This window comes from Falco biarmicus, chromosome 4, assembly GCF_023638135.1.
Source record: "Falco biarmicus isolate bFalBia1 chromosome 4, bFalBia1.pri, whole genome shotgun sequence".
In the NCBI taxonomy this organism is placed as follows: Eukaryota; Metazoa; Chordata; class Aves; order Falconiformes; family Falconidae; genus Falco; species Falco biarmicus.
In genome coordinates, this window is record NC_079291.1 from 19,931,224 (window position 1) to 19,956,594 (window position 25,371).

General features: G+C 43.0%; 2 protein-coding genes across 2 annotated transcripts in view; one reads left to right on the top strand and one right to left on the bottom strand.

Moving 5' to 3' along the window:
* The window catches only part of AVL9 (AVL9 cell migration associated), a 38,559-nt gene extending 24,650 nt beyond the window's left edge, over positions 1–13,909 (bottom strand). Inside the window, exons 1-2 of the mRNA XM_056338657.1 lie at positions 13,695–13,909; positions 1,092–1,212 (exon numbers count right to left, since the gene is read on the bottom strand). Coding sequence (XP_056194632.1) covers positions 1,092–1,212; positions 13,695–13,787 — 214 coding nt within the window. The 5' untranslated portion in view covers positions 13,788–13,909. The remainder of the gene's footprint in view (positions 1–1,091; positions 1,213–13,694) is intronic.
* A 188-nt stretch (positions 13,910–14,097) lies between these two features.
* On the top strand, positions 14,098–23,223 carry LOC130149208 (dual specificity calcium/calmodulin-dependent 3',5'-cyclic nucleotide phosphodiesterase 1A-like). Its single transcript, XM_056338571.1, has 3 exons — positions 14,098–14,544; positions 20,144–20,244; positions 21,951–23,223. The coding sequence occupies exons 1-3, from the start codon at positions 14,509–14,511 to the stop codon at positions 22,081–22,083; spliced, it is 270 nt and encodes an 89-aa protein (XP_056194546.1). The 5' UTR covers positions 14,098–14,508; the 3' UTR covers positions 22,084–23,223.
* The last annotated feature ends 2,148 nt before the right edge of the window (positions 23,224–25,371 follow it).

Here is a 25,371-nt window from a genome sequence, read left to right on the forward strand (position 1 = left end):
TCCTTTTTTTTTTTCCTTACCAACAAATACACATTGTTAATCTTTTAAGGCAGCAATAAAAATGCTCAAAGTTGAACATTAACTGGGATGGTACTGAGCCAAGAGAGAACAGGTAAGTGCAGCTGCATTATGATTTTCCTAGCTTTGAACGTAGCCTACTTCAACAACACAGAAATGGAACAAAAATCATGACCTGGAGCAGAGTCAGAGAGACTCTTACTGCTACTAGGAGGGGGACTATTTTGATATGACTTCCTTTACTTCCAAACGAGGTCTCTGGAAGCTGGAAAATTAGGAAACTAAGTACATAAGTTTAAAAAAAACCCCAAAACTTATTAAAAGTAGTTAAGGGGTTTCTGTGATTTTGCTTTTTTAAATGACTTCCTTGTTCTTTGCTCTGCAAAAAAAAAGATGCAACAACTGAACATGCATATAAATGTCATAGTGATGAACTTACCTGCTGTCAAATAAACACAGAAATAAATGCATCAGTAAACAAACAAACAAAAAAAGTAACTGCAGTGGACTTGTTGGTAACTATGTGGTAAAGGAATCATTCTATCTTCATTCTGCTGACAAATACACTAAAGCTTCTGTTCCTGCCCTTTACATTTGGTGCTTTTGAACATGTCATTCTACAGACACTGAATGATTCATTGGTCATTCTAAGACTCTCTAAATTGGAGGGGAAAAAAGTAAAATCATAATGACTACACACATTACAAGGCTGAATTTTAGAATTTCCTTTTTCCTTTACCTCAAAACTCAGTTAGGTTTTACTCAAGACTTTATTCCTCCTTCAAAGAACTTCTGAGAAAGCCTTGTTTTTTCACTAGGACTACAGGGAAGTGATATGTAACCCTTGAGCTTTTATTGACATCTGATTTCTTGATGTAGGAGGGAACACATTTATGATCTACTTTCACTTTAAACTCTGAAACAACATATCACTGCCAACGTATTTTGCAGCTTAAACAGAAGTACAAGAAGTCTAATAGTGAAATGACTCATTGATCAACTGTTCAGATATCAGGATTTTTATTTTGGTTGCAGCAGAAGTAGTACATATAAATTTCCCTCTTGTTTCTTACCTTCCTGATAGTTGTGAGCACCATCTGGTAAGGCGAGAAATGGCAAGTATTTCCATTCCTCTGGCAAACTGTGGCTGTCGTGTCCTTCTCCAGGCTTTAGGGGAGGATAGGAAAATTCAACCTAAACAAACAAAACCAGAAGGAAGACAGAGAGAGAATACATTACTGTTACCAAACAAGCAAGCCTCTGATTCAGCCTCACACCTTTTCCTTCACAATGCTATGAAACAAAGTTCTTCCTACCAGCATTCCTTGTCTCATCCTCCAAAGCACCCACAGGCTGTCTCACATGTAATCTAACTGACAGGCCCTGGGCAGATTTGATTTCTACAGTGCTTCCATCCAGCCTTTCTTCATGAGAAATATGAAACAGATTTTCAAGCAAATTTCAATCCTGAAATCAGATTTGGCTTATCAGCCCCTCAAATGCTCGTGACTAGGTAACACTAACACATGCAAGCCTCTATTCTACCCTACTGGATGCCAAATAATCTCAGAAGCTATACTAACAGCAAAATACCACTTTCCAATATTTTTATGTCGTTTACTGTAATGCCTTCTACATGTTGCCTAAAGTACCTCCATTTCTTTTCCCCAAGAAATCCTGCTTTTCAATTTTGCCTTTCAATTTCACCTTTCATTTATTTGCCATTTACCTATTTTCCCTAGAAACAGGGACAACCTTTCTATTCCTCACACTACGCTACACGTCTGCCACAGATCCCCATGATCAGCATCTTCACGATACTATCATCATCTTTTCCTATGGAGACCCCTCTGGGTTTCCAGCCACTTTCACCCGCTCTTTTTTTCCAGACGTGCTTTTCTTAAATTACTGAACAGAATCCAAACAGAAGTTTATCAGTAAAAGAAACTGTTTAAATATACTGCACCTTCTCTTGAAGGACATTTTGCTATAAAACTAGTGATTTTGAAAATATACACATGGAAAATAAAAAAGCATGACAAAGCAAGCATACAGAAAATCTTGACATTTGAGGGATGATAAAACAAAAAACGCTGTAAAGGATTGAGAGTCCTGAAGAAGTAATGGGAAATAAATCAAGAAAAGTGAAATTCTTCACCTTAACACATGGTGTCTCTCTTCCCACAACTGTTGCTATCTTGGAGAAAAGCACGAAGGACAAGAAAACCCTGCAAGAAATCAGCCTTGCTACTTGCTGTACCAATTTCATGTTTTCTTATTCCTCGTGTTATAAAACAGATCTTGAAAATATCCACAAAAAAATAGTCTGGTGAAAGACCAAAGCACTGAGCTAAAGCTAAGTAACCTACAAAGAATAATTATGCAAGGAGGTGGAAAAAAATGCATGCAATAGAAAAAGGATTAATTTTGGCAGGGGAAGGAAGATGGAATCCAGACCCTTTGTAGTTATCAAGAATCCATAGTGTCTTTTAAACAAAATATGCCATTAAGCAAAACAGAAGTGCACCTGACTTCCAAAGGAGAGGCAAACACTGGAATTAGCACCCATCCAAGGAACAGAGAAACTACCTGCCATTTAGTACACACACAAATCCTGAGAATTCCTTGCTGTCCTTTTCAAATCAGAGATTGTAAGAAAACTAAAATGTTAGAAGCTTCATGTAAAAATCTGCAATATAGAAGAGGATTATATCATACAATTTGATGCTGTCCAGATTAAAACTAGCTGGCTGAAAACAGTTTACAGAATTACTACTGGATCCTTGCAGGAAGAATAACCTTTGCAATAAAATACAGCACAGTTCCTTCAGTTTTAAAACATAAATAGTCAAGGAGCATCTGCACTCATGTTCTGAATCAGTTATTTTATTTCACTGCACGACCAACATAGAGGGGTTCCAACTCACCCTCTGCAGGAGCTTCTTTATATCTAATTCAGAGGAAACCCTGGGTTTCTTAGTCTTCAGTGAATACCTTCAAAGCATCATTCCTAATAGGGAAATGCTGTAAGGACCTAACACATAACTGCTTCCAAGCACTTACAGAATTACAATTTTATTTTGCATTCCAACCAAAATAATGAATTAGAAGACATATTTAAGGAAAGGAAGGGTAGAACAATTCAACCTATATGAAAACCATGTCTTCACTAAGGAATAGTCCTTTTTAAAGTCCAGGATAAAGCTGAGAAATCTGGCTTGAGTGTTCTTCAAATTTGCTGAACTACTACTTTCTTCTAGCTCACAAGAACTACCTATCAACACCTCAACTGCCATCAGATACTCCCAGCAACAGGGATTTCTGCAGGCTCCAATTGTTCCAAATTCAACAAACTGAACAGGTGTTGTGACACTGATGATAAATCTTGTCTATTGGTCTGCCTCTTTCAAAAATGTGTTCTAATACAGAAATTTCTGTACGCATGTGTGTGTATAACCAAGAAACAATCACAAAACTCAGATAAAGCAGAATTAAGATTGCTTCAGTGGCCCTAAATAATCTATTTTACAGATACACTTTATGACAGCCTGATCTACATTATGACACACTATTCCCTGCCCCCAGGAGGATCCATGTAGGAAGTAGCCTGCTTTCTAAGAAGGAATCGCATCTGTGCAGTTTAACAGATTGCTGCTTGTAGAAGTCCCACCTCATATTGTGGAGGCTGAAAGGATGGAAATAACAGCAGGAAAAAGAAAAAGGACAGTCCAACAGCAAGGACAGCATGCAGTGCCCCAGAGAACTTCCTTCCACCCCTCCTCTGACATCAAGGGTTCCCAGTGATTTTATTTCAAAGAGTTAAGTCAAACTTTTTCACAAGCAGTCACTGCAGGTGGGATTCGTGACAGCTGACATGTCAAAAAGCAAGATCTCCAAGCCAGCTTCCTAAGCGTTCTGCATAGTCAGAGAAAACAGACACCTGCAGGGGGTGATTCATCTGATCTGTTTCTTTCTATCCCCTCTGAAGAGAGCTAGCTCAGACTTCGAACTTGCAGATAACTGAATTAATGCAGGCAGAACTCACCCTAACTGTTCCCCATCTTCTAGACATGGATGTCTAGAAGATCTAGCTGAATGTCTACAGTGCAATTTGCAGACTTACATCAATTACAGTTAGGAATCCTTTCACGGAAAAAGACAAAGTATTATATAAAGTTCAATAGGAACAAAAAAATACATGCAAATGTTCAGAGCTGACTGCCAAAGCAGATTTTACAGGTTTTTTTGGGTCTCCAAGTGAATTAAAGATAACTCCTTAACAAAATGAAACTCAAATTCAAATATGAACTCCTCAGCAACTTCAGAATAAACTACATAAAACATGAACTAGAATATCCACACCTTATTCTTCCAAGTATCAAGGATCATTAGAGCTGGAAATATTAATTATTGCCTGTCAAGGGGTTTTGATGGCAATGCTTTCTGCCTGTTCAGATTGCCTTGTTCTGTAAGGAGACAGATCTTGATGGATTTCAGAGCTAAAATGAATATAGAATACTGTGTTGTGATTTACTGGAGAAATAAATAACTGCTTTTCACAACACAAAGTATTTAAGTTCTTGTGGATTACAAGTTAAAATAATATGTAATTTTTAAATTCTCCCTAGGCTGAAGTACAACTGAATTTCTGGAACTAACATTTTTACTTTTCTGTAATTCTGCTGTGTTAACTAACCTTTTGTATGCAGTTTGTACTGAATCCAACAGTTTGGATGCAAAACACTGATACACAGTTCTATCTTATTTGTGGAATAAAAAAACCAGTCTAGGCAATCTGCTTTGATTCCTTGTCTTTTAAGGTGCTTCCTAGCCAGAATTAATTTACTGGACTTTCATTAACTCACAGTATGAAAAGGGAAGTGCAGGCAAGGAAAAAATGTATTTCAGTTCCCGCATTTAGGAACATGACAGTTTTTCTTTAAAGAAACAAATTGATACTCTCTTCTACTAAATTACAAGTGCACAATCAGAAGAGGTTAAAAAAAAGGACAATGATAAAAGAGGAATGTCCAAGACATATGTGCATGCCCACCTAAACTATCACACTCAAACATCAGGCAGGTATTTGGCATTAATGTCTAGTAAACTTTATACTCGGGTAAGGTTGTTTCCTTATCTGTGAAAAGCATTAAGTGTTAGCAATCACAGTAAGATCCTCACTGAACACTGAACAGTTATAATTTCAAATGTGCTAACAAGTCAGTATAAACTCCCCATCCTCCCCACTCCATCTACTATCATATTTGAACCACTCCACTTAAAATTTAAACCCTCTTACTCAGCACAGTCACAATACAAGCTCTCCTCTTAAATATAGGTATTTTGGAACATTTCTCTTCAGACTAGAAATGAAAAAAAATCCAGACCCAAATAAGTTTTTCAACTGGTTCAATGGAAAGAGGATTTAGTCTCAGATCTCTAAAAAAATTAAGGACTAAGGATGCTTTCAGTAAGTTGAAGAATCTAATTTACAGGGAGCAAACCCATTCCATTATCTGAAGAACTGCTATGATGATCTCTCCCATTGCTGCTACTGCACAAACAGGTAGAGTAATTGCTTCAAATGAAGAAAAGCAGAACAGCAAAATTCACTCATTACATTCCTATTCAGAAAAACTTTTCCCTTCATAAATTATTTCAGTACATTTCACTTTGAGGATACCGACTCTTCCTCTCTCATTTAAGAAAGAAAAGCAGAAGGATTATGAGTATCATGATAAGCAGCAGTGGCGAAAAAACCTCAAGAGATTAAAATTACACCTAAAACTTGATCCTTCATTTCAAGTAAGTCAGCATTTGTTCTTCACTCAAAGTAAGGGTTTTTTTGAAAGAAGTTTTCTTGATATATTAGTCCTAGCATAGCCAGATCCAGAGAAAACCAGCACACCAATGATGTTATCTGAATCACCATAACAACTGCAGCATGCAGCCAAATTAAAATCTAAGAACGCTGTTAGTCTTTCAGCACTGGTAACAATTTATTATTTAAATCACAATTTATCAGATTTAAATGACAAACTTTCCCCATTGTTGTATGACAGAACCAACAGATCAGGATCTACAAGTTGAAGAGCCCATCCGTGTAACAATAATGCCTACGCAGTAATATAATGACCTCTAACAAAAGATTTTTAAATGTTACACATTTAGATAAATACATATGTGTATAATAACTATGTACAATGCACATATGTATTTATAGAAAAATGTGTAAATAAATGTATGATACATATTTATATATTTTAAAATCCACTGAATGCACACAAAGAGGTAGGGCACAGTCTTTCCTATCCTTCCAGTTCCTGTAACTGCAACTTCCTCACATTCCCATATCACTAAAGCTATAGAGCAGCCACTTACACAAGTTCTAAGACACCATTCATATTGCTACAGATGCACCAAATAACCATTCAAGTTTGCTTCGAAAACTCTAGGTTACTAAAGTTTTGACTCTTAGGCCCTGAAAAGATAAAATAATCTGAAACACTGAAACCTTTTATCTGTTTTCAAAGTCACGCTAGCATGCATTGCAGACACTCTTTCTAATTACTTAACACTTTATCATCATACAGATCAAGTCAGACACAAATCCTATGCTTTGGAACTTCTGCTCATATAGGTCACCTCAAAGAAAGTAAATAACAAACAAAAAAGACCCCCCACACTCCCCCCAAAACAGGAATATAATACAACTATTCCAGCCTAGGGGACTTGCTACGGAACTCTGTGCCCTCAAAACAAATCATGGTCTTACAGACAATAAGGTAGAATTCACCTAAGATGAACTCTCAAGAAGACACAAGGTACCACAGAGGGCAGCTTCCTCAACGAAACAAGAGAGGGCAACCCTCAGCTCTACTCCTAACTGATACCTGCCCATCACAGCAACTAACAGAGGCTGGGGTCAATGGCAGCCAGGTTTTCTCCCACACAAGCTGCTGCACCCATCGGCTCTCAATGGATACACCCAGCTACAGGGACTGGTGGCATTTCCTCTCCCTCAGGACAGCACCCTGACCTCATCACACACGATACGTGCATTCTTTCCCCAGCTCTGCTGCATGTCCTGGTTCCCAATGGGAAGGAGATCACGCAGGCTGGCAGAGATGTCCAGTGGTACAACGGATCCCCCTTTTCCTAGGAAAACGAAGCACCAGGACTGTAGGCACACTTTAAAGTACCTGTCATAAGGTAAAGTCAATTATCAGGACAGGGAACACAAAGTTGAGACTTGCAAGTTCCATTTACTCCAATAGGATGACCTCTGTTCAGTGATTTTACAGCTTTGAACCTCCCTCTATTCTATACGTATGTAAATAACATTGCCACTTTGTATGAAAGTGCTGACAACCTGAGTTACTATTTGAAAGCATTCTGAAATAGGTAGATAACATAGTAATAGATAGCAACAGAGGTAAAGAAATACATATTTTACTGATTTAGCATTCATTTATTCAAGAGAAAGGTCAAGATTCCTGGTACGGAGGGTTTAAGTAAACTACTTGGATGTTATGACACATACAAAGAACAGACAGATCCTAACAGGAAAGTTAATGATGATGACTATGGGAAGCGTTAGATAACTGCAAACAGGTATTTAGGAACCTTCTCTCAATTCAAACATCAGGACAATTATGGAGAAAATATCCAGTATGGAATCCTTCAAAGAAATACCTCCTGTCTGGGACTTCAAGGAAGCAACTTCAAGATTATCAAAACATAACCTCTTCGAAGCTTGAAAAACTAAACAAAGATACAAAGCAAACAAAAATCCACCATACCTGGGAGTTCTTGAACAATGAACACAAAATACAATAAGCAAGTGGATTACATAGACATGCAAATCAATTCCACAGAAGAGATAAGAATCTGTGGTATTGCTCATGGAAGCATGAGGCAACAACTAAGGGTGTACTCAGCAATGCATTGTGTATTTAAAACAATTAGCATCCCACACTAATTTGAGTAGCCTCTCTAATAAAAGCTTCTTTCAAAGTTTCAACCTATTTAACACAAGCAAATCCACATATCGTAGACAACATGCTAATCTTTGATACCCTATGTAATGATTAACTTCAAGAGATTTCATGTTCATAAAGGTCCTTTAAAGAGCTTAAATAATATTATCACAAACGGGGGAAAAAAGCCCAAAGAAATTGTGCTAATGTCTACACGTTATCATCAATAAAGCCAGGGACAAAGCACTTTGGCTTGATTCCAGCCGAGTTCCTTGTCAAGGTATTTTTTGTTTCTGTTCTTCCTATAACAAGATCTTGCTTAACCACTAGAGAAGATTACCTATTGTGTAATACCTGCCTACCGTGCGCCCCAAAACAAAGACACAAGGACTTTAAAGGCAACAAAGCATACACTTACGTGGTGAAGAGCATCAAGCACATCTAATAGAATCACAGCAACCGCTGGGCTGACAAAGATCAAGAAGAGAAAAAAGTAATTCTCCAGTAAAGCAGATTCTTAGAAGAAAGGCAGCAAACAAGTGGGGACTGAGACAGACTAGAGGTGTTTCCATTAACGAAAGAAAAGAAAGATGCCTCAGAAAGGCTGCCCATGGAATCTACTGAAGACAGCAGCTACAGTATTTCCCTCTCGAAAGCAAGTGCTACAATCGAGGGCGCAGGAGATCTGAAAATGTAGGCAAGTTCTCAAAAGAGTTGATAAAGAAACCAGACTGACCTCACTCATTCCGTAGACACCTGCTAATTCTGCAAACAAAGTCAAGCCCAATTTGCCAACAATCCTGCTTGGACACATTCCTCTTGAGCCCTCATACGGTCTCTAGGCATGAGTGAAAAAAGGCCACGTGCACGGATTGCTCAGGCCAAGTTACATGCTGATCTCTGCAGATCACAACAAGCATTAGCTTCCGAGCTGCAGTAACTGAAGCTCTCAAATGTCAGGAGGAGCACAAACACAGGAAGGGAAGAAGGGTTAAAGAGCATTCCTCCCTTTCAAAGATCATATTGAGGCTCTTCTCTAAAACATAGCTATCAGCTGTTCATTCCTGATCTTAACTTTCCTTTGCATGCCAGGAAGAAAAATCAGTGGTCAGGCAAAACAGGGGGATTGATCTTCAGACACTGTCCATGCAAGAACATACCCACACAGAGAGGCCACTCAGACAGTGCTTCGGAAAAAGCAAAGATCACATTTACATTAAAAAGTTAAAGTACCTTAAAGATCCTTAGGACAAACTTTGGGATTCCATGGGGATACACCTTTCTGTATTTACAATTACCTGCTCCCGTGTCTGTGTGAGTCTGAAGTGTCATTCTCCACTGATGTACAGAGAAGTGGGACAAGATCAGCTGTTATTTTCTAAAGGATCCCAAGCAAACAGAAGTGACCCCTCACATGAGCTGTCCATGACCCACACAGTATTTCCTCCCCTACATACAGTTTAATTTTTCCACAACACAGTAAGAAATGCGTAATAAAGTCAGGAGCAATTTGGAATATATTCCAACCCTTCAGATGATAGGCAAGGCAACAGTCACCCACTGCAAAAGGTCAGAGGTGATCTACAGAACAGCTCAGGACACTGAGTGCCGAAAAACTGGGCCTTGCCTCAACTCAAGTGAGATTATGTTTGGCCTGCCTGGTGGTGATGTAGGGTCTGTATTTACTTAGATATAATAGCCTTAAAACATCAAGAGAAGATGGGGATTCTTGTGCCAGGTCAGGCAGTACAGCAGTCAATGGACCACCTGCTTCCTCAGCAACCGGCCAGGGGGCTTACAGAGACTTGCGTGTAACTCTCTTGCATCCAGGTTTTTCCAGCTTCGCTGAAACCTTCCTTCCTCTCCTTTTAGAATAAATCATTTTAACTCTGCTATCAAAATGAGTGATTTTTAGAGTACTCTTGGTGTTTTAAGCCTCCTACACCCTCAGAGACTATTATCTCTCTGCCTCCCTATATAAATAAAGCTTGGAGGCAGAGCTCAAATGGATCACAGCACACTGGATCACTAGTGGAGAACTAAACCTCATGACTCTCCATCTTCCACCTTCACCATAAAGTGAAGGTATCTCCATGTAGTTTTCAAACACACAGCTTGCATCTAACTAGTCAAGCTCCATTCAGGTTACATTTTTGCTAGACCTCTATCATAAAGATAGATAAGGACTTTCCACAGCATTTAATGTTTTCAAAAAATAAAATGCTGTAAGGTAAATTAAGTGCTTTATTGCTTATTGTAACGAGAGAAAACATTTCATAATTCTGAAAAAAAAACCCTCAACCCTTTCCTTTATTTGCTCTGTATTCACCATCCACTTACTACAGCTCCTGAAAACTGCTGAGGCATCTCCTGTCAACCACTCCAGAAGAAGGGCGCAAACAGCACCAAAATCAAAGTCTTACCCTATACTGAAGCAGGGGATCAACAGAACATAACAAAAGCCAGGGAGGAGCTGGACCAGTAATGGTCTGCAGTCACTGATGAGCCAAACTGCTACAGATACTCCAAAACAGATCGCACCCCTTCTATGGCAGGTTTCCCTTATTATCACTTTATAAGCCAATGCTTTCATGACTTGAGTCCTGTAGAGCCTGACAAGCATCAAGAAATCTCTCAGAACACCTAAGAACTCCACGTGCATTTCCTAGTATGACTACAGAGAAAACAGAGACAGAAACACAGAACCCAAAAGGAGCCTTCTCAGGCAAACCAGGTAAATTCCTGTTACAATTGGTAGGCTAGTTGTATGATCTCTTGATCTTAAGCTCCCCAAATTCACTCTGAACTACTGCCATGTAAAAGCTGCTTTGGACTTTGCTTTTCTGCACTCAGGAGTTTCTCCTGTGTGGCATGTGCACATCTACTTGTGTGCCAACACTGCCTTTTAGATTAAATGGTTGGGTTTTCCTCCTTATTTTTCACTTTCTGACAGTCTCCTGGAATGCAACTGCACTTAATGCAGTGGTTCAATGAATACTGCAAAGCCCGTTACCAAACATGACATCCAAAAAGAGAAGTCCCAGGCTGCCACTTTCAAGAGACATTCTTTTCCATCCCCATACTAGTCATCTGCAGATGTCTGCTAAGCAAACAGAGCCCACAAACCAAGTGGCTCAAAACCAACCCACCAAAACAAGGCTTACTTTTTGGTCACCTTGGTTCCCTGTTCTGGCTTATCATACAACTGCCTCTGCTTTCTATTTGTGAAGAGGCAGGAGAGGAACAGTGAAAAATGCTCCTGTATTCGCAAGGGTGGCTTACAGTCTTCTCATAAATATAGCCTCAAAATCCATTTTGTTAGCCTACCTAGGCAAGCTCTTCTACATTTTCCTTGAAAACAGACTACCCAAGAACTGTCAGTGCCACTTACGGGGTCTGAAATTCAGACTTGAGAAACACCCCTTGCAAGCACCTTTCAGACCAGCAGTTCCTCTTCTGACACAAATCTGTTGCTGCTTCCTCTCCTTCACACTGTTCCTTGCCCACGTACCAGCTCTTGTACTAATTTTCCAGTATCTCCACCTTAAAATAAAACCTTTTCTTTGCGTGTGTGTGCACGTGTGTGCGTAGTGCTCTGTGATCCCTTACCAAGTTCCAGGCAGATTGGAGCCAATGTTTCCTTTACAGAAAGAGTAAATCAATCATTTATTCTTATAAAAGACACAAGTCAGTCTAGCATGATCTATCTTTAGTGCATGCCCGTAGGACTCAATCTACTTAGCTTCATGTTGTTAATCAATTCTTTCGTTCCAAAATTCTCTAGAGCCTCTCATACTACTAAAGTCAAACTCATTAGGCTATAGCGGCTCAGCTCCCTGCCTCCAGTTCTTTTAGGCAATGCTTTTTTTTATAGTTCAGTAACAAATCTGCCAAGTCATAGGCAGAATATATTTACAATCAGATTTCTGGTTAGATTTCCCTTAGGAAGCCTGGCTGTTTGTGGTTTTACCAACTGTCATTCTATTCCTGCAGTTCTTCTCCCTGTGACACAGCTACCCTGTCCCCTTCCCCAACCTCCTTCCCCTCAAACTTCTCCAGCTCATTTCTTGAGATACTTAAGGACTCAAGCTTTCGTTCAGATGTATTTTGAACATCTGAAAATTTACTCCTACAAACATTTTACTAGCAGCAAGATAAAATGCATTGCTACTAATTTATTGTTTGGGGTTGGTAGTTTGGGGTTTTTTTTTTTGCTTTGCATCAACACAGCATAATGTTACAAGAAACAGGTCCCAAGAGATGAACGGAAGCCACAAAAGCCACCCGTACTTTCGTCTGCAACCTATGTCTTCTCCAAAAGGCCAAGAAAAAGGCGAGGTGAAAAATGCACTCTTCCTCCCAACTAACACTTATTTCCTAATGGTCTTTTAACAAGAAAATGCTGGATAAATAATGCAAACCTCGCAACCTAGGTGAACAGATTCCTTTGTGGGAACTGATCCTGTGAATATCCACATGTGAAGAGCCCCTAGCCAGCCTGAGGAGAAAGGATGCGTTCCAAAACTGTGCAGATTTTTCAGAAAGAGAAGGAAGAACGCATACAATGAGTTATTGCGTTTCTGCCTCTTTCGGTATGAGGAATTGTTTTCCACGTTACCATGCTGTGCTTGTTTTGTTTCCTGCACCGTTCACAATATTAATTTAACTCTCTGCTCCCTTGTCTGAAACGTGTTCTTGTCAGACCAATTCTTGTATAACCACCACCACTGCATTCATTATAGCTTTGGCAGGTTTTGTAAATACTAAGAACACTCCAGGGAAAAAGACTCACTGCAAGTCCAACATCTCATCTACCTGCTGCAGTCACGGCAAAGCAACCGTGCACGCAGCCCAATGGGGCAGCAGCATCTCCTGCTTCAAGTGTTCAAAGAAAAAAAATCAGAGCATAATGATCTAGGAAATACACAACATAAAATTCTTCTGCCTTACAGGCCACACGAAGCAGTGGAGGATTTATGAGGGAAGGGAAGAGACAGGCAAAGGCAACTTAAATCGAGGGTCGACTGACCGCCCGGGGCCGCCGGGCTGTTTGCACCAGAATTACCTACGGAGGTGGGCGCGGTGCGGCCCGGCTAGGCCCGCAGAACAGCAGACAGGTTAAACACATCGTTCTCCTGTTCGTTCTCTGTCTGAACGCGTTAAACAGGCACAGCAGGAGACCGGGGTGCCCGGCGCCCCCAGGGCCGCGGCGGAGGCCTGCGGCGGGGAGCTCACCCCGCCGGCCCTCGCCTCGCCCCGCCTCGCCCGCCGGCTGCAGCGCCACGCAGGGCGGGCGCCAGTCACGGACGCAGCCCCGTGAACACCAACGGCCTGGAGCGGGCTGAGTCACGGGCCCGGCCGGCCGCCCCCGCCCCACGCCCCCCTGCCGGAGGGAACCCCCGGCCCAGCCACGGGGGAGGCCGCGGCCAAGCGGGGCCCTGACGCGGTTCGCGGCGCCCCGCCGGTTTCAAACTGCTCCTTTACCCGGCCCGCCGGAGCAAAAGCGAAGCCCCCCCCGGGCCCATCAGACGCGCCGCCTCCTGCACGGGGCTCAAGCCTTCCCCGCAGGGCCGGGGCCGGGCCGCCCCGCCGCCAGGCTGGGAACGCGGGGAAGGGCAGGGAGGAAGCGCGGCGGAGGCGGGAGACACGGGGCACCCGCCGGCGGGCGAGGAGGCGGGCGGCACCCGCGCCCCTCACCTGGCAGCCCTTCTTGTGGTGGAAACCCACCACCACGATGTGCAGCACCGGGCCCCGCGGGGGGGCGGCTGGCGGGGCACCCCGCTTCTCCATGGAGCCGCGGCGATGGCCGCCCTGGAGGATGCCGCCGTGCCCGGCCTCTCGCTCCGCCTCCCGCCGCCCCGGGGCCGACAGGGACGCAGCCCCGGCCGCCTGCGCTTCCGCAGCTCCCGGCCGGGGGCGGGCAGCACCGCCCCCAGCCCGCACCGCCCACCCGCCCCACCGCCGGGGCGGGGTTTCGCCTCGGCCCGGCCCCTCAGAGGGCGGCCTCGGCCCTGGGCCGCCGGCGGGGGGCGGTGCCGCTCCCGCCCCTCAGTTCCCGCCCCTCAGTTCCCGCCTTGCAGTTCCCACCCCTCAGTTCCCGCCCCGCAGCTCCCGCCGCGGCGCGCGAGGAGCTCTCCAGCAGAGCTCGCCTCACCGAGGGGGCAGCCGAGGAGCGCGGCTTTGTCGCATCCCGCGGCCGGGAAGGCGCATCGCGGCCGAGCAATGGAGCCGCCCGGGCCGGGGCAGCCCACCGCGCCTCGCCTGGGTCCTTCCCGCCGGGCCTGGGCCCCCGCAGGCGGCGCTGCCCACGGGGTGCCCTAGGGGGACCCCGCGGCTGCTGCCGGCCGCGGCGGGGCTGCGAGCGGGGGCAATAGCGAAGCCTTCTCCTTCTTCTGGTCGTCGTCTTTTCTGAGGAAATCTCAGCTCCGAGCCCCCCGGCAGCGCAGAGGACAGCACATCCTCTGGCCGCGTCCTTCCAGCGTGAAGTCGTGCTGGTGAGAGGCAGCGCACAATGAAGTCTGGGATGGGTTCGGTCCAGGTTTGTCAGGTTGGTTGCTGAAGGGTGAAAATGAGAAAAATCAAGTTAAGGCGTCTTCTGTTTGCTAACTGTTATGCTACTGAAACAGAACAAGGTCTTACAAAAAAAAAAAAAAAAAAACCAAACCAAAACATTAGTCAGGATGAGTTTGGTACAATGCTCTGGGTGATGCTAGAGGTTTGTGCTGAGAAAGGAATGTACTCTGAATAATTAGAAAAGGTATGGTGGGCACCTGAAGGAGATAAGGAGACCATCAAGTCAGGAATCGTTGAACAAAGAAAACTGAAAGGTCTTTTCCACCCACCTATTATGAATGGAATGATTGAGTGTCAAAATCAGATGAATATATATGTAAAGATGTTGTAACCTCTCAAGAAAACTACCTGACTTTTCACTGAAAACTTTGTAGCTCGTTTGTCCAATGCGAATCGGCTAGCTCTCCAACGTTGCACGAAAGAAATACCTTTGCTGCTTTAAGACAAAATTCGTCTCTGAGCAGTTACTCTGTGCCGTTTTGGCATCACTACTCAGTGTACATTATGATACCGTAGCAGGACAGTTGAAAGACTAGTCCAAGAGCACTGGCAAATGTAGTGTGAGAGAAAATTAAAAAAAAAGGTTTTTTTTATCTCACTGCATGCAGATCATGCTGCCTCTTTAACCTTTGTTACGGTTCAGTTCTGGTTATTTAAACCAACAACATTTGATAGAGAGTGTATACTTAAGATTCGCTGTGGAAACTGGGAGGAAAATACTCTTTTTGAAAGAACTATACAGAAATAATGCTTAAAGAAAATCTCATCACTAACATAGTATCCAGAGGCTCAAATTATAACAATAAAGCATGCAGTTTTGTATTGTTCCTCAGCTCCAACAGAAGTGCCATGACAGAAAAAATAAATACAGGATCATATATATATATATATATATATATGAGAAGTCTGATTGTGGAATCAGGCTCCACAATCTTACCAGATTGTAAAGTAGGTATGTTTATTCAGCACTGGGCAGCACCACCGCGGTAATCCCACCAAAGCTGTGCGCACTTGGGGCAACAACTTGACTCAATTTATATAATCAAGTGTTGCATATACATAAGATTTCTAAATACGCCTGTACATATTCATAACCTAGCCCCAATTCATATTATATTAGCATTAGTTCCAACAAGTCATTTCTATAAGTCCTTCCCAACTGTACTTGTGTGGTGCCTCTTGGTGGTGGTCATGGTGGTCATGGGGGATGAAGGCTTGGTAGTCTCCCTTGCTCTGAACTTTTTACCTTCTCTTTTCGCACAGACTCAGTTGTTCCTTGGTCTTTGTCTAAAATATAGAGTTGGTTTTAGCTAGTTCTTTCTGTGATACTGTCAAGAATTAGAGGATACTATTTCCTGCAGCAGACTTGTAAACATGCAGAAGTGCGAGACTTTTGTCACACCTGTTTGTACCAAAGGGAAGTGAGATCCTCATCTCCTCTAGACTAATCATCATGAGCTCTGCAAATGATAACTTCTTTTGAATAAAAGACCATAAACTCTGGGGAAGGAAAAAAGCTAATTATTGCTCTCTTTGCTTTGTAGCATTTTCTTGGAAATGCATCCATTTGTTTTGTTAGAATGGAAGACTGCTCCTTCCTCTTTCTTCCTGTAGGCATCGATATGCATCAATCCTTTTGTTTACATGCCAATGACTTGCCTTAGTAGCTACTTCTTCATATTTACTGTATGTTTGTGAAAGAGAATCATGCCTCATTACCCTTTCTTGTTTCCACCCTAGAAGCCAATACTTGTTCTTTCATGCCTTCTTCCCCCTCTATCCCGCACCCCCTATCAATGCAGAAAGTTGAAGGTTTGGTTCTGGATTGTTTTTATCAACCCTTTAGAAATGAAAAACATTCACATTTCCTCATTCTTTTCACCTGTGACAGTGTCCTGCTGCTTTCTCGATAGCTCGTGATGAATTTGTTCTTTAAAGCTAGCTCTCTGTTCCCAAAATGAAGTCCATCACAGACTAGTAAATGGTAATATCACTGCTTTGATGGAGATGGCATCCGTTCTCTGCGGGCTCTTTGCCATCTTGTTTGCAGCCTTGCAAGGTTGTAGCAGATAAAAGGGACTAAAAGGTTGCAATTACTTACCTGCTATTTCCCTCCTGTTAGTCACAAGCCTATTTTGACTTTGTGCTACTTACACTGATTTATTTATTACCCACTATTCACAACGGTAATCCCAGTCTGTGTTCTGAGTGGTCTTCTGCAAATGCTGTTATGATATTTAATATCTCTCCTCAGGTGTATTACACCCTATTTGAAAAGCGCCATTTACCCAAACTTGTTCAGCCAGTGATGGTTTGGTAGCGCATGCAAGTTAGCACTTTTCCTGTACATGCCTTAAGGGGTAGAGGACCTCAGGCGCAGACCTCGCAGCCTTACTGATGTTTTAAGATTTGGGTCATAACATGCTGTTGGAGTGGGACTTGTCAGATGGTGCCCTGAAGGTCTGAAGTGGATGCATCAGACTAGCTGAGCATGCCCCATGGTAGTTCTGCGTGCATAATGTAGGTTTGCTCTGCCTGTTCCTGAGCGCTTTTGCCTGATTATTTTTCTGTCATTCACACGCTCACCTTTTGGGAAATGGCAGAACATGGTTGAGGAATGGAAGTCCAGATCTAGACTTGTATCTTGGAAACCCTAGTTCCATTTCTTTTCCATTGCAGTTGCCAGACGCTGTTGCTAGAATGTTGAAATCATGTTCTTTATCAGCTGTAAAGCATTCCTTATTCACAAGTCATGCCTGGAAACAGAAACATCACAGATTTCTCCGCCATTAGTGCTGTCCATTCCTGTCCTGGACCAACTGTGTAGAAATGAGAAAATAATTTGGTTTGTGTGTCTGCTCATTTCTTGATCTTTCACACACCACACCCCCCCCGAAAATTCAAGAGCTGCCTTGATTATGGTCAGTGGCATTGTGCGAAATATCACTGGCCAATATTTTCAAACCGCATCTTTAATGTAAGGAGATCGTTTATACCGAGACTTGCTTAATTCATAATTGGTTGCGCAGAGGTGGCTGTGAATGGCAGGAGAAAGCTAGACAGGTCGCTGTGTACAGACCCCCCGTTACCTGTGCTTCCCCTGCACTGTGGTTAACAGGCCAGTGATGGTCCCTGAGCTGTAGTAGTTGTCTAGAATAGATTTATGAAACCATATTGCCTTTACTGGGCTTTGAATTAAAAGGCAGTTTGTACATGAATGTCTGTCAAGACGTTTGCAGCTTGACAGTGAACTGTTACAAAAATATTTGGCAGCCACTGTGGTAAAGGTTTTCTCTAAATTTAGTATGTTTAAGCATTTCATACAAATATTTACAGCATCTATAGTACCCAGAACCTTTGTCTCTGATGCTCTTGATGTTAACAGCCCTCCTTGTGTGCTGCCAGTGGAAACCCAGATGTAAAATGATTGATTGACTCTGAGAAAAATGATTAAAAGCCTCTGAATCATTTAGAAATCTAAGTTAGAAGCGAGTTAAGCATTGAAAAATAAGGCTTCGACTAGGCAATTAGGAAAAAAAAAACCCTCAGGACTTTCTCCAATGTGTCTATAAATGGTAAATAAATAGCAAGAAGTACATCTTGTGAGGTTTTGTGCCCCTTTTTCCTTATGATTCAGTCATTGCTGAAGACTGGAACGGAAGGATTAGAAGCTCTGTAGGAAGGACGGGCAGGGGAAGGGAGGAGGGGGCTTCACCCTCTAGGTCAGCAGCCAGCTCAAATGCATGGAGCTCCATCTGGGGCTGGATGGGGAGCGACAGGTGACATTATAGTGGGGGTCTGCTACAGGCCGTCCAACCAGGAAGACTGAGCAGGCGAAGCCCTCTATAGACAGGTACAAGCCACATGATGTTCATGAGCCCTGGTCCTCAGGGGGGACTTCAGCCACCCCGATATTTGTTGGAGAGGACAACACAGCAGGGCTCAGGCAATTCAGGACATTCTTGGACTGTGTTGACGATAACTTCCAAGTGATTGAGGAGCCAGTGAAGAGAGGTGCCATGCTGAACCTTGTTCTCACCAACATGGAGGGGCTGGTGGGGAATGTGAAGCTTAAGGGCAGCCTTGGCTGCAGTGACCACAAAATGGTGGTGTTCAAAATCCTTAGGGCAGCAAGGAGGGCACACAGCCAGATCACTGCCCTGGACTTCAGGAAAGCAGATTCTGGCCTCTTCAGGGACCTGCTTGGTAGAGTAGCATGAGAGCCCTGGCACGAAGAGACACCAAGAAAGATGGTTAACATTCAAGGATCACCTCCTCCAAGCTCGGCTCATGGGGGAGCCCCTGTGAACCTCATGAAGTTCAACGAGGCCAAGTGCAAGGTCCTGCATCTGGGTTGGGGCAAGCCCTGCTATCAATACAGGCTGGGTGGAGAATGGGTTGAGAGCTCTGCTGAGGAGAAGGACTTGAGGGTGCTGGTGGATGAAAAGCTCAGCGTGACCCAACAATGTGCACTCATAGCCAGAGGGCCAACCCTATCCTGGGCTGTATCAAAACAAATGTGGCCAGCAGGTCGAGGGAGGGGATTCTCCCCCTCTCTTCCACTGTGGTGAGACCCCACGTGGAGTACTGCGTTCAGCTCTGGAGCCACCAACATAAAAAGGACATGGACCTGTTGGAACGAGTCCATAGGAGGGCCATGAAGATGACCAGAAGGCTGGAGCTCCTCTCCTATGCAGACAGGCTGAGAGAGTTGGGGTTGTTCAGCCTGGAGAAGAGAAGGCTCTGGGGAGACCTACTGCAGCATTTCGATGCTTAAAGGGGGCTTATAAGAAAGATGAGGACAAACTTTTCAGCAGGGCCTGTTGAGATAGGACAAGGGGTACATGGTTTTAACCAAAAAAAGATAGATTTAGATTGGATATTAGGAAGACATTCTTTACTGTGAGGGTGGTGAGGCACTGGCACAGGCTGCCCAGAGAAGCTGTGGGTGCCCCATCCCTGGCAGTGTTCAAGGCCAGGCTGGATGGATGGGGCTTGGAGCAACCTGGGCTGGTGGACGGTGTCCCTGCCCATGGCAGGGGGGTTGGAACTAGATGACCGTTAAGGTCCTTTCTAACCCAAACCATTCTATGGTTCTATGGTTCTATGACTTTTAGCTACTGGAAGTTAGTGACGTTCTTCTGTATTTGAGGCTCTGCTACAAAGGTCAGCTGAGCTGAAAGTACATACCGTGGTGGAACATGTGTACCTGCACATGTGTCATCAAGTTCCACTTGAAGAACCTTGATTGTCTTGAGGTTTTCCCCTCTCTCTTCCTCACACAGTGCTTTTTAAGAAGGGCACATGTTTCCCCTTGCTCTGCCTTAAGCCTTACTAGCTCCTGAAAACATTTTGCTGAAGCTCAGTTTATTTGGATGAAGCTTCAGGAAAAACACTGGTTTGGCTTTTGTGCATCAACCGCAGAAGTTTGCTTACAACAGCTGGCAGGCTGCAGGGGAAAGGCAATGATGTGCGGCATTGACTGTCAGCAGGGGATAACTTGCCTTAAAGGACAAAAGCTTTAATGCCTGGGAAAATGACGGTTTATCTGATTGCTCTTAATTTCTTTTCAGCACTGGCTGACAGAGCTGGAGATCTTCGCTATGATCTTTGCAGCTGCCATCCATGACTATGAACACACTGGAACCACCAACAACTTTCATATCCAGACACGGTGAGGCCATTGTAAATCACGATGAAGGGCTGGGAAATGGAGGGAGGAACCTTTGGGGAATAACGGCACAGCCACCTAGGAAAGCACAGGAGCTTTTGCTTTGAAGTGTTACAGGAGGAAAGTTCACTGCCTTAGGTTGCATTTAGTTTTGTCTTGCTCAGCCATTTACAGTGGAATGCATGCATTCTAGCTTCCTGAGCATGATTTCATATTAATAATCAGGAAAAAGGAAGGTCCCAAAATGTTTCTGTGTAAAGCTGCCAAAGACAAGTTGCTGTACAGGGTGTCGTATTTTGATGGAGTTACAGTTTTGGAGGAGCTACTATAATTCAACAGTTTTTTTTCTCATTGAATTTGAAGAATCAGATATCAACTACATAGGTTAAGAACTTAACAATACCTGTATTTATCGGTGAACACCAATGCTACATGTACTATTTTCACTTGAGTGGAAAAGCACACCTGCAGCCAAAGTGTATGTTTACCGCTACCTGTTCAGGGACATCATTTTTTAGAGCTTTGTAAATTGCTAGATAGCAACTAGCTGTTCCCAGACTAGACCGAACCGCTGTATTTTTTTGAACTCAGAATCTTCTGTAAGGCTTCTGGGTTGGTGGAAGAGAGAAGAAGATGAAGATGGCAGCAAAATTCTGAAGCATGAAAAGATTGTGAAGTCTGTGGTTGCAGCGATAACTGGGCATTTTGTTATTGTTATTTTGACAATGGGAGTGTACTGGTAGTGGTGACAAAATATGTAGATATCCTTGACTGACACCTGGGCATTTCTAAGATGCGTTGCATCTCACTCTAAGTAAGATACCTGGAGGATGTTAGCTGAATCATGCAGATAGATAAATGTTGCTAGGCTAAATCACACATGTGCTCAGGAAAGCTTGGGAATGGAATGTAGAAGGATGTTTCTGTTTCTCTTCTGGGCCAAGCCACACTCCACTTCTTACTTGCGCTTCATGCATGCAAGAATTAGGGATCTGCTGTATTTCCAAAATAGTAATTTCTGTGACACTGAAACCTTGGGGGTTTAAAGTGTCAGGAGGGAGAAGTATACACTGCTCTCTGGGAAGCAGAACTGAGTGGGGCCTGTAACAAACCATACTCACCCTCTGGTGCCATTAAGTTCCAGCAACACCTTTGTCTTCAAATCATCTCAGCCATCCATCAGTCTCAGCTCTGTGTCCTAGAGCTTAAACTAAGGCATGAAGTACCTTTGGCCTTACTCTGTTCCGCTGGCAATTGCCCTTCCAGACAGCGTAGTCGAGCGCACAGATGACAGAAAGCAGCTCAGTTCTATCTTGCTGACAGCCAGTTTGCTGTTCTGGAAACAATATTGGGACACAACTTGCAATTGCTTCCTTGGGTACCATCAGGCTTTATTATGAGAGCAACATGCACAAGAGCTGGAAAAGAACCTCATGATTCAGCTGTAAGTTTACGTATCTCTCGCAGCTCTCAGCGTATTTTTTTTTCAGTGTGTAACAGAGAGACTAGGTGAGTCTCGATTGATGAAATCAATTTTGTGTGAGTTTTGATCTTTACTTTTCTTTTACTGAATAACAGCAGCGAACAAAGTATTACAAATGCTCTTAAAATACTCCTGTCCGTGCTATAGAACTAATCTCTGTAGCTGATCAAAGGAAAAGGGACAGGGAAGAAACATAACCTTTCCTATGTTTTCTTTTAAATGCTAGGTCAGACTCAGCCGTTCTATATAATGACCGGTCTGTGCTTGAAAATCACCGCGTTAGTGCAGCGTATCGTCTTTTGCAAGATGATGAAGAGATGAATATTTTATCTAATCTCTCAAAGGATGACTGGAGGTAAAAATGAGCATGGTGGCTGCCTAGGGACCTTGCAGTATCGCCACGGACCGTTACTGCCTTGTTTGAATGGCAATATGCATTATTGTATATTACACATTGGTATTTGTATTGCTACCAAAAAAAAAAGCTTTAGAAGGAGTTTGTCTTGCTTATTTCTGCTTTCAGTTTTCACCTCTGGTAGTGAGACCATACTTGGTGACGATGGATTATGATAGGAAATTGACTCCCCTCGAATTTCTAAGTCTGACAGAGACACCCTTCATACAGATCCATTTGTAACGGAGTGTAGAGCTAGCCTGCTGTTTGTCCATCCTGAAGCATAAATGTAACCTTTATCTACTTTGACACTCCATGCCTAGAAATTATAAATGAGTCTTAATGCAAAAAAGAACCCAGTCCAAAGAGCATAAATCAGTGTACTGTATATGCCAAGGTGATGTAAGAAGCTGTAATTTGAAATAAGCCTCATGCGACGTATGATTTCTGTGCCAAAATCAGCACATTATTTGCTTTCTAATAGCAGACAGTTCAAACTGATGAGAGCTTTCTGTTTTTATGGGTGTTTTGAACTCCAGGGGGTGGTACTTTAAAAATAACCCAATGTGCTAGACAGGAAGAATCCTGCTCCATGGGTCTTTCTCATGGGAGAGGAAGCAACTTGTGGGATCTTACGTGACGCATGGTGCCTCCTGCATAGGCTTAATTGTGACACAGTGCTGAGCAGGCAGTTCATTGGTTTTTTAATATTAACGTGGGGAAATGAGCCCTTCTCTGGGGCCTGGCTTTTAGTAACCTGGTCAGTGAAGGCTCTGCTTTAGCCTGAAGTTCCTGTTTATTTTAACTTGTGGACAGTGATGTGATCCTATATCTGAACACCAGGAATACAACTCGGGAATTTGCATGGCTGATTTCAATCAATGTGAGGGTTGTGGAGGAGTGGCCTGAGAAATTCTTTCCCCCAGTATAGAAAATAGTCTCATGGTGGGCAGCAAGCAGGAATGGAAAAAAAAAAAAAAAAAAAAAATCTGCATTGAGGTGTTAAAAATCTAGTTTATTTTTTTAGCTACAGCTGGTAATGCCTTGTCAAATACTGGCAGCAAATTACTGCTTCCTTTTATGTTGGTGGGCGAAAAGCAAAGAACTAACTGACTAGAAAGAGCAGCCCTAGAGCCACTGTCTGCTGGGAGCAGCGGAGCAGCTCATTGAGCGTGCTTCACTGTGTAGATACTCTCTTTAGGAAAATGATCTGCTTTGGAGCTGTCAACTGGGTTTTTTTTGAATCAAAGCTAGCTTCCGATATTTCTCATTGATTCTGTAGTGTCAGCATGTGTGTTCTGTTGAGGCCATATGCTTAGACCCAAAGTTTCAAAGATTAACCCATCCCTAAGAAACACTGTAACTGTCTGAGCGAAAATATGGAGCGGTTTGGTTTGCTGCGTTGTTCTCTCTCAAGTAGGGCTTTATTATTTTGTAGCTGTGAATCAAGCAGCACCTGCAGAATAAAGGCTATTATCTGGATGTGCTCTAGCTCCAAAACTGTGGATTTTTGTGTGCTTTTGCTTTTGACTGCAACTTTGAAATCCCATAGGCAAATGTTTGGGAAGCACTGGAGACGTCAGCTGACTTTAGCTGGACCTGAGGTGTTGAGATAAAAACCTAGAAGCCCCGATTTCTTAGACTGGCACTCAAAAATCGGACCCTCAGTACTGCAGGATGCTTTGGGCAACTGTTGAAGTGTGTCCAAACTGAACTTGATTTTTGTAGACATACCTGATAAATCTCTCAGCAAAAGGCCCGAGTGATGGTTTTTGGAAAGCAAATTCTGAAGTGCCTTTCTGAGCTGAACTCTCATTCCTTTTTTCACATTACTAGTAAGAGAAAATCTGATGGTCCGTGGGTTTTGAAATCCTAGATGCCTGTGTGGATTTTATTGCTTTTGTGTTATTCAGTCATTAATTAGGGAATGTATTTCCAGGAAAGAAATGTAGCAAAGTGGAGCTAGATTTTACGGTTGGAAAATAAATGGGCACAGCTTTCATAAGGGAAGCAGGTGAGACTGAAAGAGGTCTTTTGCGCTAAGTCAAGGAGAAAAGAGTTAGATGCTTACTAGTACTTAAACTACCTTTCTTTCTCCATTTAAGCAACCCTCTGTTGCTTGTTAAATATTTGAAAATCCATTTGCTTGCCTCATGTCATTAATCCTGATCAACAAGTAAATGAAGAAACTGTAACAAAAACGAATCCAAGCAAATTAAGAAAATTAACTGCCAAGTGAACAGATGCTTTCCAAGATACGGCTATAGAAGTCTTTTCTGGCAGTGTATTTCATTGTTAATAATTTCCATGCAGTTTATTGAAACAAAGTATGTTTAGCACAAGCCCTTTACCATCAAGTACAGGATTAAAAGGGCATCTGGAAAATGTTTAGCTCCTTAACTCTGTATTGGAGTACAGCTGTGGGAAGTGACCTTTAATGCAATACTGACTTTGTCTGTAAAGCTGCTTGGGGTTTTGTCCCTCAAGTAATGCTGAGCCCTCCTTGTCAATCACTGTTACTCCTTTTGTGATTGTGGTGAGAAATCTGGAATGTTTTTTGACTGAATGGAGATGACTTTGGTGAAAGCCTTCTTTTGTACATAACAGTGTGTGCGTGGTTGCATAATCACACCCTGTACTTGGAAAAGTTCGTTTCTGCGCATCCAGGATGGGCACATGGATATTCTGAGTGTTACACCTTGAGTGAGAATCAGCCAATGAAAATGCTTCCTTGTAGTGTTTTCCCTATTTATTTCCATAAGAATAAAGTAACGAGACTTCAGGTGGATGAAATGAGCAAAGTGGCTCACTTCAAGAGATGTTACTGTTGGCTCCTAGCATAGAGATCAGGTGATCTCCAATGGCCTTTTCCCTGTCCCTTCCCCATGAGTGCGAGGGGAACAGTACAGCTCTGAGGTGAACACTGATACGGAGCAAAGACACATCCGACAAAGTATCCTACAAAATGATGTCAGGTTCTCTGAGGCAAGAAAAGTAAACCCATGAAGTAATTATTCTAAAGAGAAGAGAAAGGCATTTTCCAGAGGGATCAATGCAAGGCTTGGACGTGTTTACATGTAAAGTCAGCCAGAGTCTTATCATGGCAATCAGTAATAAAAATACCAGAAGACTGTGCTTGTGGGACTGTGCCACATAGCATGTTTACACATGAATCGTCTGCAGGACATCGGTTAGAAACAAAAAATCAAAGCTGCGACATTGGCCACTGGATGAGTTGTTGTTCGGCCTATGA

What these genes read in the sequence shown, in the direction of transcription:
- LOC130149208 (XM_056338571.1), top strand. Translation starts at nt 14,509, where the DNA reads ATGAAGTCTGGGATGGGTTCGGTCCAGGTTTGTCAG. An exon ending in GTTCGGTCCAGGTTTGTCAG is followed by an intron (nt 14,545 to 20,143) that starts GTTGGTTGCTGA and finishes ATTTCTTTTCAG; the next exon opens with CACTGGCTGACAGAGCTGGA. An exon ending in AACTTTCATATCCAGACACG is followed by an intron (nt 20,245 to 21,950) that starts GTGAGGCCATTG and finishes TTTAAATGCTAG; the next exon opens with GTCAGACTCAGCCGTTCTAT.